At 46.4% G+C, this 15,116-nt stretch overlaps 1 protein-coding gene across 3 annotated transcripts in view; it reads left to right on the forward strand.

The window, feature by feature from the left end:
- The window catches only part of SETBP1 (SET binding protein 1), a 270,942-nt gene that overhangs the window by 16,233 nt on the left and 239,593 nt on the right, over window positions 1-15,116 (forward strand). For all 3 annotated transcript variants that reach the window (XM_058043294.1, XM_058043295.1, XM_058043296.1), the window contains exon 2: window positions 847-1,507. In XM_058043294.1, the coding sequence (XP_057899277.1) occupies window positions 1,016-1,507 (492 nt within the window). In that variant the 5' untranslated portion in view covers window positions 847-1,015. The remainder of the gene's footprint in view (window positions 1-846; window positions 1,508-15,116) is intronic.

Consider the following 15,116-nt stretch of genomic DNA (forward strand, 5'->3'; position numbering starts at 1 on the left):
TCTCAAAGGATTCCATCTCTGGTGTTCTAAAAATTTGCAAGGTTGAGAGCACAGTCTGTGCATCATCCAGCCCAAGACTTTTCCACAAAACAGTGGAATGAGGGCATGAAGAACTCCGGAAAACCTTGAGTTTAGCTTTTCTCCATGCACCTCAGTGCTTGGGACACTGACATGCCCTGAAAGAAGCCCGGGTGGATCCTCCTGCAATTCCAGTATCCCATAGAGCATCTTGGGCTGCAGTTGCTCTCTAATGAATTGCTCATCCAAAGCAGGATTACCCTTAGAATAGCTGGCAGCCAAGGGCATGTCTCTCTCACCTGGGAAGTGAGGAAACAGAGAGTTTGAAACTCTGCTGCTGATTCAGAGGGCAGCACCATGTTTTCTGTGCTCTGATCACTGGGTTATTGTTTAACCCAAGGCAAGTATCTGAGTTTACTTTTTTCCCCTGCTGGAAACCCTGTGACAGTGAGCATGTTGAGGTAATGAGGAGGTTCACGGGTGTGGAGAGCTGGCTGTCCTCTCATTTATTGCATAAGTCGAGTTGAAGATGTTTGCATTGAGACAACACTTTGGGTGTTTGGTTTTTTTTTTTTTTTTATATATGCCCATTGTCATTAATTTAACAATAGATATGGCAATTGTTCATTGCTTTGTGATGTCAGATCCAGCCCTCAGAAATGCTGGTGAGCCTTGGTTCCCACTTTCTCCAACGAAAACCCTTGAGATGTTGCGAGGGAAGCCTGAGCGTGGCCTGTGCCCTGTTTCAAACATCTCCACACTGATTTGATATGCGTGTGCATGTGCTAACTTCCACTTTTTTTTTTTTTTTCCCCTTTCTTTTCACAGTGGCACATTTGGTCTCTTCTGAGCATCTCGCAGCCTCTGGGTGACCGGGACATTGAATTTGGTGGACAGTTGCCATTCGCTCCCTGGGATCGTATCCGCCCTTGCTTCCCTCGTCCCCTTCCGTGCTCCCCTTCCCTCCAGCCAAACCCCGGGGCGTTGCGATATTGCCATGGAGCCCAGAGAGACTTTGAGCAGCTCCCGGCAAAGGGGAGGCGAGGCAGACTTTCTGCCAGCTGCCGTCACCTCCACCAAGGCCTCGCCAGTCTCGGGCTGCGCAGGGGAGACGATGCTGTCTTCGTCGGGAGCGGGGAAAGGGATCCCGGTGGGCAGCGAGAGGCTGGAGCCTGAGGAAGAGGATGAGCTGGGTTCCGGGAGAGACGTGGATTCCACTTCCAATGCGGACAGCGAGAAATGGGTGGCGGGAGATGGCCTGGAGGAGCAGGAGTTTTCCATCAAGGAGGCTAACTTCACGGAGGGGAGTTTAAAACTAAAGATCCAGACCACCAAGAGAGCGAAGAAGCCCCCAAAGAACTTGGAGAACTACATTTGCCCTCCCGAGATCAAAATCACCATCAAGCAGTCTGGGGAGCAGAAACTTTCCAGAACTGGGAAAAATAGCAAAACAACTAAAGAGGAGGACAGATCACACTCCAAAAAGAAGGTAGGTCCCATTCTTTTACGTAATTCCTGAAGCAGAGGGAGAGGGAAGGAATGGATCCTCTCAAACAATTTGTGTCCAAGGCATAGCCTTTGCAAGATTTGGCCTTGGAGCAGCACAGGGCAAGTATCATCCTGCACTGCCACGTATGCATGGGGAATGATCTTGAACTATCCTTCAGATGAACCAATTCAGAAGAGATCAAAAGTTCAACCAGGCTTCTTCTATTTTTGTATGTAATTGAGTTTTGAGATTAATGATTACATGAGTGAGAAATGAAGGAGCCCACTTCTAAACTGCTTTATGCCTGAGCACTAATGCTCAAGCCTTTTGGCAGTAAAGGCATTCAACTGCATTTTTAAAATAGAGGTATGTGCATGGTGAACAATTGAATTCATTCCTGTATTCTGGGTGATGGGCTCCATTATTCTTGATTACAGCATTGTGTGAGTAGCACTATAGTTATGCTACAGAAAATACTTCCATTATAAGTCTCATTTTCTTCCAGATGCATATAATTTTCTTGAAATATCCTTCTGCAGAGAAATTTTTGGTACTTTAAGTCTGGGTAAAAATTGAACTTTTTTTTTATTTTTTCACTTAAGGATGAGGAGAGAAAGAAATTCCTTTCTTCATACGAGCTGTTTTCAGGAGCACCCTTTCGATTTGATGTTGGCTTGATTTTTCTGTAGTGTCGCCTACACTTAGAACACAGACCAAATTTAGTTTGAGTGTATTAAGCAGCACTGCTGGGGACACAGATTTTTGGATAAGTGGTATTTTCTATCCTAAGCATTTGCCAAGTATGTTTGGTCAGATCATAGCAAAAATACTTCACCTCTGCCTCCTTAGGTTTCATGATGAGTTCAGACATAACCCAGATTTGATAAAAGGTGCACAAGTGTCTCCAAAACCTGGACAAATTGATCTGGGATTTAGGCACCCTCTGATTAGGGCTTGGATACGGTTTGGTTTTCCTGCTCAACCAGCTTTGATCCTTCTCCCACACCTTACACATGTGATGGGTGCTCAAAGGGCTATGTGAAGCCTTGAGGAGACAAATTTCCTGGAGAAATTCTCCTCCACCTCTTCCTGCAGAAATCCTCTTGGCAGACGGACGTACACCAAAATTGTCATGACTGAAAATCACTTTTTTGAGCATTAATATTTCCCATTGATTCAAGGCAGAGCCCAGGGAGATTAAGATCACTCACTTTTGGAGTACTTTTCTCACAAGCAGAACTTGAAAACAAACTAAAAAAAACCAATTCAAGGGGATTTTTTTTCTCTTAATCTTTTAAATGATGTAGTCAATGGGCATGAAAGAGGTATCTCTTTTTAACACAGCAGAGGTTTGGCCCTATAACACTTTGAGATTTTCCCACTTTTTGAAAAGGATGAGCTGCCTTCTTAGCACCAAGCAGTGTCTAATTTCCACTTTCCTGTCCTCCCTGAATGTTTGTAGAGGTCTCAGGGGAAACAGCAGTTTTACGAGACTATGCTCAGTGACAGCAAAGATGTCACAAGCAATCCTTCCTTGGCAATGCAGAGGGGAAAAAAAGAACAGCAAACCCCTACTTACCATGCATGGGGTGGAGAATATGACTGCACAGAATCAGAGCCCTCATTTTTATGTATCACCCAGTCTGATGGTCATGGAAGGTGTGTTCTTTTCTGTATGGTCATCCAAAAGGTTGAATAAATAAAACTAAGCATAAGGAAGTTATGCACAAGAAAATCCCCAAACAAAAACCAAACAAATCCAGTGGGAACAATAGTTTAAAAAAAACCACCTTGTAGCATGGTTATGCTCAGGGTGATGACTTTATTGCAGGAGGATAAGGAGTTTGAAAGAAACAGACCACGGCTCAGACACGGCTGCATCCAGCTGGCACCTGCGCTGCGAGGTCCGAGCTGGCTGGGGCCGTGCTCACACACGCCCTGTTCTCAAGCTGGGAGTGCTTTGGGTCAACACTGGTCTAATCTGGCCATTAAAACAAACCAAAAAAAAAAACCTCAGCACCCAGCAGGTGGGTGCTGTGAGCAGATGGGGAGAAGGCTGCTGCCCCGGTGCACCATTAGCATAACACCCAACGGCTGCCGCGCGGCAGCTGCTGAGCCGCAGCTGCGCCAGAGATGTCCCCGGCAGGGGTCTGGAAGACCCCAGCGCTGTGATCTCGAGGGGTGTGCCTGATGCCTGGAGACCAGCAGCCCGCATCACCAGGATGGGGAATAACCTGGGTCCCTGCAGCCCGGGCGATTGCACACACGGCCGCCCCTCGGCTCGCGGGGTTCCAGGATCAGGCTGTGAACCCCTCGCATCAAGGGGGGATCAAAGGCACTGCAGAAAGGGAGGTTGGGAGAGAGAGGGGGACAAAAGTTCTGGTGCTGGCAAAGTGATTTCTTCTATGGCCAATGTCTATCTTGCGGTGGGTACAGAAATTTTAGGAGGAAAGATAATTAGGCGGGAACAGCAAGCTGAAATTTGCATGGATGTGTAGCTCTCTGGTCTATCTGCGTGTTTCCCTGGAAGAGCAGAGCATGCAGGAACCCTCTGCTTTAACTTGCAGAACCATTGCGAGCTGCAGTAATGGTTGTGGGGAAAAAAAAAAAGTGATTTGTCACATTTAAATGGTTTTGGCGGTTTTGAAATTTCAGCGTTAGGCTGTTTTGATTGCCTGTTGCTTTAATCAGCACAAGCTCCAGAAAAGCAGCTCCTGGCAGCAGAAGGAGGGAACAACACATTTAAAGAGCGGGACAGACCTTCAGCTGGCATCAATCCACTGTCCTTTATGGATTTGTGCCAGGAGAGTTTGGCCCAATGCACACATTTCCTTTGCACATAGGAGCATTATTTGGGTTTACCACCTTGCTTGTGGATGCAGAGAATATACACAGACTGAGCTGCAAGTGCCATTCTTGTGCCTCTGGTGGGTGGGAGTGGTTGTCCTGCACATCATGGAGTAGCACCCAAATTTATTTTTCCCCCGAGGAAGTGCAAACTCTATCAGGACTTGAAAAATCCCCTTAGCTTGTTGCATAATATTTCCAGCTACATCTCCAGCAGTCCCCAGTGCTTTGAAATACCACTTCAGCATTCTTGCAGGAGTTTCAATACACACAGCACAGAGAGCAAGTAATGAAAACATGGAAGCAATTTAAGTAACAGCATGTGGGTACACAAAGGACTGGTAATGCCAGCAATGTAAAAAGGGACTGTGAACTGGGGATATAGCATTTATTCAGTGGCCACTTAGGGAGGAAGAAGATATGCCTGTTTCTAAGCTTTACACTGCTCTGCTAATTAGGCAATAGGGGTTAGTGCTTGATTTCTAAAGCTGTGGTCCAGAGAGCAGCAGTGATTAGAAGGGGACTCTGTGGAGAGCCATGATGCTCGTGTGCTGAGGCCCTGGGTTTTTGCCTTTGATTCCAGCTGCTACACTATATTAAAAGACATAAACATGCATTAAATACTTTCCTCATGTTGCTTTTCCGTGTGAGCAATCGCCCCAGGGATGTTATGCGATCCTGAATGGGAGGGGAGGGAATTCAGGAGAGGATCTTGCTGGGTGCAGTTGCTGATGCCCCGGAGTGGGGAGGGAGGCAGGGGATGAGAGAATACCAGCATTGGGAACCTCTGCTCTGCTGGCTTGAATGTCTGGCTGCAACGCAACAACTTTTGGGGTTTCTTTTAAGTCCAGACCATGCCAAGTTTCACATCGGCTTCCCTTACTTAAAAAAAAAAAAAAGAGTAAGGGTAGTTTCCTAACTCTTTTCCTGGGGCTGCTCAGAAGTTGAATCATAGCTTGAGCTGTTTCTTTGGCTGCTTGTGTGGCAGTTGGAAAGTGCACAAATGTTCTGTAAGAGTTTTCTCTTGTTTCAACCCTTTGGCACCTGGGGATGGAGTGGGCTGAACTGTTGCCACTTCTAAACCCACAAATAGCTCAATTTCATTTAGTCTGATTGGAGAAGGAGGGAGGGAGGGAAGAAAAAAGCCAGGAGCCCAGAGGATGTCCTGCTGGCAGGCTGGCAAGACCAGCAGCTGCTGCTCTCTCACCTGCACTAGGGTTGTTCGAGTCAACCACCTCAGCAACACTAAAGGCGCTTTTTCCTTCAGATAAGGAAACATGTTATCAGTCAGGAATATTGAACAGTGTTGCACCAAATGCAATGAAGCAACCTATCAGCATTCCCTGCCTGCCATGTAGCATTTAACCAGTCCCAGATGAACAGTTATTTCTCTGGTTTTGTTTTGCTTCCTTTTTTTGTCCCTTCCCTGTATTTGTTTTTTGGGTTTTTTCCCTATTCCCTTGTATCTGTAAGCACTTAATTTCCCATCCCTTCTTTCTTTAGGCACAACCTGACAAAGGTTCCTTGCAGCTTTCATCATACGCATAATGTCCTTCAGAGGATGTAAGCTTGTGGTTTTGTAATTATTACTGCACTAGGGTTTTTTGAGAGCTTGGGATGGGTGAATGCATTTTACTGCTGAGAGATAAGCACAGCAGCAAGTCAGTTGGAAGTAAAGCTTCCTTGTGTGTAGTCAGAGGAAACCCTATCTCTGGATTTTCTAGCAATGTTGTTTTTTTTGTCTTTGAGTTTTTGTAGGTGTTTGCCATTTCTCTGCAGGAAGCAGTTCTAACATTTTCCCCCTTGAAATTCAATTCACAGTCTTCCTTTTCACTGCCCCACATATGTAACTTTTTCTGGTGATTCACCTTTCATTGAAGACTCTCTCATTCACGAGCTCTCACCATTGCTGATGCCAAATTGATTTTTGCCTTTTTTTAATATTCCTTTATTATATTTCTATATTCTTTACACATATATTTGTAACCTATCGAAGTATTTATAGCTAGCATTTTACCTACCCTATTAGACAGAACGATAAACCAAATTCCCTATCAGCTCCAAGCTGGGGGTCCAAGGTTACATTCTTGGGGAAGCCAAGGTTGAAACTAGTTGTTCGAGCCACATTTTCATAAACTTAAGTTCCTATCTAAAAGAGAGAGACTTGAAAGAAGGTTGAACTGGGAAGGAATTACCTCCCCACCAATTGAGGTGATCCCCACCTCTCACTAAGTGGGGATTTCTGTCAGATTGCCAATTTGCTAAACATACAAAAATTATGTATGTGTTATGCTACGGGTCCATCTTTGGCATTTTCCACCTGTCAAACTGTGCACCTAAGGATCCTGGTAAAGGTAACCCCTTTTTATCACCTCACTGTGTCTGGCTCGTGATTTTAGCACCAGCAAAAAGGCATCATTGCCCGCCTTCTTTTTCCACGTAGGATCACAAGCGCTCCCCCTCCTCTCCTTCTCCCTTCTTTTTATTGATGACTGCACATTGCACTTTCCCTCCAGGTTCTCGTGTGCATCCGCAGCTCTCGCTGCATTACCCCTGTGCCGGACTCATCTCCCCGGTGATTTGTGTGCATGATCATGCAATTGCTCACCGTGCATGCTTATCCCTCTTTGCTAGGGGCATCCCTGTGCAAGATGTCATCTGAGTCAGCTCTTCCTGTTGCGATCCCAAACGTGGCCCAGGGGGTTGATGTAAGTGCTTGGCCTAGTGAGGAAAAGAAGGCACTTGCCTAACAAAAGGGTTAGTTGTACCTGCTTGAAGCGGTGGGGTTTGTTTTACAGCTTATTTTTCTTCCCCTCCCTCTCCCCCCCTCCCCAAAGGATGGAACATCCACAGTCCCTTCAGCTTGGACTTGTTTCTTGCTGGTTTAGTCCTTGTAATTTCTTTGTAAAGCCTTTAAGCAGCTCTGCGTGATGCTTGTGGTGGCTACCTGGAGCTCACACCAGCAGAGCAGAGCTCAGCCTCTTCCCAGGCTATGGCACAATCATAGAGCCCCAAAAGTGCCAGCACAGTGGAGCAGTGTTCTCCCAGCTGCCTCCAAGGTGAAATTGGCTCTTGAGCAGCTGAGAGATCAATGCAGAGCTGCTCTAACAGGCACAAGGCTCCTGGCATTTTTAGTCTTTCTACACAAGTGCATGGGTGCAAAGATACACAAACTCAGCTCTTTGATAGTCATCCCAGGTGCCCTTCAGGCTAGCTTTTCTTTCTACCACATTGCTGAAGGCACAAATTAAACAGCTGCAGTTTGGTGGTCTCCCACCTCAGGTATCCTGGGCTCACTGCAAAAAAAAGAGCAAGAATAAATGGTGGGGGCTTTTTTGGTTTGTGTTTTTGAAAAAAAAAATTATTTCTTCACTTAAGAAACCAGTTTTTCCAGGAGGTGAGGACAACTTAGGTTCATCCTGGTACATGAAGGCACCTGAGGTGCTGACACTGGGAGCTGAGTCATCTTGGTCCCCCACACAGCCATCTGGAGGAGGCTGGTCCCACCTGAAGGTGGTTCAAAGCCTCTCCATGAAGAGGTGGAGGGCTGATCCCAGATTTAACCCTTCCTTCTCCTCCACAGCTTGCTGGAGAAGTGTCTGTCTTGCATCATGTCCTGGATATCTGGATATCTTGTGACAGGAATAATGCAGAGAGTCTTTTCCACCTCAGTGCTCTGCCTGAGCCAGCTGATGCCCATCCCTTAGTTCTGTCTGCTCCCAAAGAATTGTGCTTTTTTTATTTTTTTCAACTAGTCAAGTGGGTGCTAAAGAAGCAAACATCTGTCAGTGAAGGGATAGGCTGAGGAAATGTAAGCAGGCTTTTTCTGCTGAACACAGAGTGCCAAACAAGGAAGACTTGGTGTACTTGATTAGCTGTCATATGACCAGGGCTTGGGGAGGCTGTCTGTGTTGAGGACAGGTTTTGTTTCGCAGCAGTCACTCCCTCCCACAGCTGAGTTTCGATGGCCTTCTGTGACATTTCCTTGTTTACCTGTGCTGTGTCTTTCTCTTCCAACCATGACAAAATATCCACAGACCTGGTGTTGGGATTGAGGAGATGCTGCAAGGAAGCAAGTGGGACAAGTGCAGGAAGCTGGGGGTCCAGGTGGAGATCCTCAGCCCCATTCACCAAACTACAGGTGTCATACAGGAGAACAGAGTGCAAAGCCTTGGCCAAATTGGTGTTGTTTCAAAAGCACTGTGGCCTCCAGGCTAACAGAGATGGAGATGTGATGTGCTGGCATGTACACCCAGGGCTGCAAACTGGATGTGTTTTCATTCACAGAGATTTTGGGGTCTCAGTCCTTCACATACAGGATTGTGTTTTTGCAGCACCAGCTTTTGCCTGCAGTGCTTCGTCTCCTCCTCTGCCAGGCATGCCTGACCACAGATACCTTCTGATTTACTTAGAGACTTTTCACCTTGACTTCCTTTTTCACACAAACACACACACACACAACACAGACACAGCTAGCCCCTCAGGTCAGGTCTGATTCTTCCCGTGCTTCATTCCCAGATGGGTTCCTTGCTGACCCCATTCTCTGCCCAGACAGTGGGACTGAGAGATGGACCCATCTTAGCTCATTTGAAGGAAAGTTTGTCTTTACCTGGTGCCCTCAGCTTGTCTTTTCTTTTGCTTTTTTTAAGATAACAGAGACTTTCTGGCCACTTTCCTCCTATGTGACTTCTCTGGTGTCTGGTGATGAATGAACTTTTCAGCTAAGCCCTTTCTGGGAGCCTCTCAGAGTTCCCTTTCTTCTGGCCAGAGAACAATTTGAACAAAATATGTTAGCATGTTTTATCCTGACGATTGTGATTTTGCATCACATTTGATCAACACTGGACAAAATATTAAAAAAAAAATTAAGGAGAGAGGATTGTGCAGTCAGGCGAGGACTTTGTGTGTGCATTCACATATACAAAAACACCGTGTGACCATGTTAGCCTTGTTTCCTTAGGAAACTGGTCTAAAAATATCCAGAATAAACAAGAATTGTTTTGCTTTTTTAATGCTGAGACTTTTCTTGGACCTTAAAATGATTCAATTTCAGATGTGACCTTCGAGGACAAGTCCAGTTAGCTGTGTTTTCGTAAGAGCTTTATTTTCCACTTCTTGCCATGACCTCTAACACAAGTTAGACCCGTGGCTGTTGGCTTCTTCATTTCAGGACATAAGGTGCTATTTCTACACTGTGGTTATATTTGGACTCTGAGTTGCAGGTGGTTGCTGTGAGGAACGGGATTCTCAAGCCATGGTGTGTGTACCAGTAGCATGACACTGCTTTTCACATGGACTGCAAACTCTACTTCTCCAGACGGGGCAGAGTAGTATCAGTCCAAATATCTTCTTATTATTTTTCTTTTTTTCTTGGAGCTGTGGGCTAGCAGTGAAAAGAACAGCAGAGGGCTAAGGTGTCTTACTACAGGTTGCAAATGGGATTGTGTACCTGAGGTCTGGCTTGGACTGTGGCCAAGACAGGTTAGCTGCAGATGAGGACATGGTCATTCAATATAGACAGTCAACCACAGCTGAACAAAATGGGGTTTTAAGGTGCTGGTGTCCCACGCTGCTGCTGTGCATCCATGTCTGCTGTAGGCAGGTCCTGTACAAAGGAAGGCACCAGGAGAGCCTGTCTCCCCACAAGAATTTCACAAATTTTGTAGTGAGGAGGATAAATGGAACCATCTTGTCTCTTAGTACAGAATGTGAAATAGAGCAATGAGATTAAGTGACTCACTCAAGGAACCTGTCACAGGTCGGGTTAATGCTCAAACCTTTTTCACTGAGCTGTGGTTACTTAACCATGACACAGTTGAGTCTCCCAGGGGTGGCCTGATCTCCAAGCATGGAATGCAGAGCCCTTCTAGAACACCAGTCCTCTTCTAGCTGTCATTTAAACAGATAATTTTTTTTCAAAATAGTTAACTCTCTGCATCTTCACTGCTCACTTAAAAATAAAACTTATCTCAGGGAAGAGCTGGGGCTGGATGCAGAAATCAAGGGGTGGAGTTTTGGGGCCAGCATGCAATCAGTTGACCTAGATGCCCTTAATAATCCCTTCTGGTCTGTAAACTCTAAAATGTGGTAAGAGTTGAATGAGGAATATCTGCTGGAGGACTCATTATCTTCTCATCAGTTTCTCATGGCTGTCTCTCACTTGGGTGGCAAGGTTTACAGAGAGACGGTATCTTTTTATCGACACTGGGTGTTACAAAAACTCTACCACTATAAACCTGGGTGGTTCATTGAGGAATTCCAGCACTTTGCAGCATCCTAACTTCATGGAGCTGCTCTCCCTCCACATGGCTGAAAGATGAGAATCAGCCCGGAGGGGATTGGTGGGTAATTCTGACTTGCCCAATGCTCTCGCTTTCCAAAGGAATGTGGTGGCACAAACAAATGAGCCAGAGGACACAGCTCCCCTCTCTCTCCATGCTGGTGACAAGGAGAGGGCCGAGCAGGGGACTCCAGTGAGTCACCAGGATCACACCCTCGCCTCACTGCAGGGCGAGTCACTGCTTCCCCAGCTGGTGCTTCTGTGAGAAGGCACTTCTGTAACCAACGGTGGCTGGCAAACATTTCCCAGGAGGATGTGTAGGAAACAGCTTCCTCATACCTCCGAGGTAGAGCTTACACTGAGATTGCTAAATAATCAGTAGTGTCCCCTGCTCCTCAGTAGAACATTGTGCCAGCCTGGGTGGCTTCACCAAAACTTTACCTGCTGTACTCCCAGGTGGGTAATTTGATGAAAGGTCACCCTTAAGACTAAGAAAAGTATACCTGAGGCAGACATACTGGGGAGCAGCAGCACTGATAGGGTCTAGATCAGCCCTCATTTCTGCCTCCCACCAAAGTCCATTCAGCTGCAGGGACAGTCCCTACATTAGTCACCTATCTAATCTGCATTAACAGGGAGCTTGAAGGCACTTCTTTATTGCATCTTCCACTGGGAACTGACGCTGTTGGATTTACAAGGTATTCTGGTTCTTATATCCTGTGCTGTGTGCACGTTGGATGGTGATAATTAATTTGTCCTGTCCATTTTCTGACACTGTGTCCACCAGCACACAGCTGGTAAAGTTCTCTTCTCAAAGACAGCTTCTTGCTTTCCATGGGATATTTTTCTTCAATAATTTATGTAATCAGCAGGACAAATACCCTCCAGTCTTTTCTCTCTTTGGTCTTAATTCCATTGCATCACTTGTAATTATATTCCTGATTTGAAATTGGAGGGGGGGTAGCATGGGAAAGCCTATTTGTTTCTGTGACTACAGCACAGACATCACAGGAAAAAATGAGGAGATGGTGATGGGGAGGGACTGATCTGTCCTTAGGCCATCAGCTCTGGGCGTGGGCAGGAGCTGCACTTAGTCACTGGGGGCCAGCGACTGCCAGCATGCTCCTTGGGAATCTGTGACAGAACAGGGTGGCTCTGAGGGAGGGCAGCACGTCCTTTCTGCTCCCTGTGCTGTGGCTGGCAGCTGTGGTCCATTACCAAGCCATGCTTCAAGCTTGGATCTGGCCTGGGTCCTTGGGATGCGGAGCTCTGGGCTGCAGTTTGGCTGTTTGTGTTATCTAGAGGATGTTCTAAAGAAAAAGGAGGGCAGCTTGTGATACACAGCTCAACCTGAGGCATTTGAGTGTGATAGACGGGCTGGCAGTGATTTATTGCTGGCTTTCTGCATTTGTTGGAGTTGATATCACTGATATATATGCAAGACTTTGGTAAAGTAGGACTGCTGCAAATTACTCTCTAAATAAGTCTTTTACAATCTATACATTACTTTGGCCACTGAATTTTGCTTTGACCTGCTTAGATGTTGGTGTTGAGGATTGTCCTTAGGTAGTGAAAAGGTGGGAGATGGAAACCCTGTCTCTTTTCAGTCGATCTGACCTCACTTAATCTAATATACTCAGCACGAGCCCATGGGGTACAGCAGCTGTGTGCTGGAGATAGAAGTCGACTCAGTCCATCTTGGCCACATGGCTTAATAGGCCTATGAAATCTCTGGGTCAAAGGCCAGCCACCATGCCCATCTTTGTCACATCTCAGTGATGTGTATCCTGGCAGGTTTTTCTTTTTGTTCCTCCCCGGCACGGAAAGAACCATCTGCCGGGTTGGCTTTCATAAGAATTTTGAAAAATACCAATTTCCCTTTGTTGAGTGGGGTGCGTGTGAGGGGGTGGGGGCACACAGGACAGAAGGAGGAAGGAGAGCCTGACCTAAAACCAAGCCAGTATTTTCAGGGATTTTAGAATAGCTTGTATTGTGTTTCCTGCTCCCCAAGGAAGGGTTGTCCTCTTTCTTCTTTTCTCTTTGATTCGATTCCCTGCCACTCTGTGAGCAAGTCAGAAGCTGCAGCTGCTGCTGTCAGCTGGGAAGGGAGTCCCCTTGTTTAAAAACCATGTGTTAATCCCTGGTTAGAAAAAGTAGCAATGCTTTATGCTCCCCTTATAGCCCCCTTTTCTCTCTACATCTTGACTGCCTGCCCGCAGACTTGCCACTTGTGTGAAAACAGATGCAGGTTGACACCAAAGAGACTCAACAAGGACCACAGGTAGCACGAAGGTCTGCCAATAAATAAGCCCAAAGTCTGGACAAAGTGACCAAATATAGTTTTGAGAGCAGGGTGGGAGTCAGAAAGGACAAGCGTGTTATGAGGTCTGGGGGAAAACTGTGGAGAGCTTCAGGAGCAAGGGGAGCTGTTTTTGTCATAGCTGTTGGACACAGATGGGGAGAAGTGTTTGCTCAAGGGGTCTGTGCTTTGTTCCCAAGGAAAAGCCAGCAGCCCAGTGGGAGAGGAATTTAAACAGTGAGGTAAGGAGAAAGGAGGATTTGGGCTCTGCCAGATGGAGACAGCCATGCAGGCAGTGCTGGAGAGGGTCTGATGGGTAAATAAGAGGCCCAAGGGGCTCAGTGCATTTACCATCAGGTGTGAGACCACAGCATTGATGGGTGAATGCAAAAGGTGCCCTGGGGCTGAAGCGGGAGAGAAAGAAAGGGTTTTGATTTTGACCATCAAAAAACACCTTCCTATCTTTTCTAGTAGAACATGAAAATGAATCACCACAAAGACAGGGAAAAGGGACTTATATGATGGATGGTACTTACAGAAAAATCAAGGCAGTGCCCTGTAACTGTTATAGATCACAGAATGATTTGGGCTGGAAACCCTTGCCACGGGCAGAGGCAACTTTAGACCATGTCACCTCTATTGGTAGAAAAGAGAAAAGGTTTTCAGCTTTTTCCTAAGGTTTTGAAGCAGAAAATTGAGGCAGACAGAGGTGTATCACCCGCGGCCACTGGAGAAGGCATCACACCACTGCAGCCAGGACCCTGCTCCTGGCTAGGTCAGTGATTCCCCACACCATGCCCCAGGCCTCCTTGTCCACAGGCTGCAAAAAACAACAGGGCTCCCCTGTTGTTTCTTGCCTTGAAGGGCTGTTGAAGGGCTTTTCCTGCCACCCTTTCCCAGATGTGCCGCTGCGGGCAGGGACAGCCATGCCCACCCACCGTGGGCGGCAGGTGGGCCCGAACTCCGCCGCTCCCCAGCAAGATTATCGTGACCTCTGCTCCGGGGTTTGGGGGACAGGAAGGAGCCGGCAGCCACGGCCTGCACCCCACGCCGCTGCCCTGCCTTCCCCGCCGCGGCCCCTCGTTAATAAAGAGGTGTAATTGGGAGCCCTCCCTCCATTCCGTCTGGTGTGAGGCCATTTGTGTGCCGGGGGAGGAGGGGCAGGCCCGGCTCTGAGGGGGGAGGCGGCCGGGGGGGAGAGAGGGAGGGAAATCGCCTTTGTTTGTTCAAGTAATTTAGGCCTCAGAATATTTTTTTTTTTTTTTTTTTTTGAGAAAGAGAAAGGCAAAAAGAAAGGTTGATCGGCGCTGGCGAAGGTGTGCTCGTGGTGCATAAAAATATCCCGAGAGCAGGGAGGACAAAGTGCACGGAAGAAGTGTGGATTTAAGCGTTTTGCGTTTGCTTCTCAAGTTTGTCAGGCGAGATGAGAATCTTGGAAGAAGCCCAACCAATAACAAAAAACAAACAAACAAAAAACTTACCAACTGAGCAAAAAAAAAAAAAAAAAACAAAAAAAACAAAAAAAAAAAACCTCAAGAAGTTAAAGAAGTTTGATTTGCTTAGCTGGCTGAAGGGAAAATAGGAGAGTGGCTGGGTTTTGCCGCCAATGAATTTTGTTTCTGTTTTATATGTGCTAGCACATTGCTTTTGGAGTCAAGATTTTCTACTTCATGTGCACTAACACACTGCCTTTGGTGTTAAGAGTGCAGCTCTCCTGTGCCTCCCTGTTTCCCATCAACCCCATTAGACATCTCTTTTTTTAAATGAGAATAGAAAATCAAACAAAACAAGTGACAGACGCTCCTCTGTTCATTTTAGGCTGAAGTAAAACTCACATTTAAGCCTCATTGAAAGACCTAAACTAAGTTGAAAATGTCTGCACTGTGAAGGGTGGGCTTTGGCATTGAAACCCTTGTGTTTCAACTGTGTGAAAGTTGCAGAAAAATGCACATGGGATATGCAGAATTTATTTTATTTTTTTTTTTTAAGTTAGAGAATAGGGTAGTGGTGTGAAAGAAAGAATTAGTTATGGCAAATCTTATTAGTGTCCATTGTAAGCAGAGAAGCAGAGACATATGGGACCACTTGCAAAATTATTTCTTGTTTATTCAGCTTTGTAACCGAAGCAAATTTTTTTGCATAGTGTCATTTATTTAGCAGCTGGAGGGGTGTGGAAGGTGTGC

The sequence above is a fragment of the Melospiza georgiana genome, chromosome Z (genome assembly GCF_028018845.1).
Source record: "Melospiza georgiana isolate bMelGeo1 chromosome Z, bMelGeo1.pri, whole genome shotgun sequence".
NCBI classification, from domain to species: Eukaryota; Metazoa; Chordata; class Aves; order Passeriformes; family Passerellidae; genus Melospiza; species Melospiza georgiana.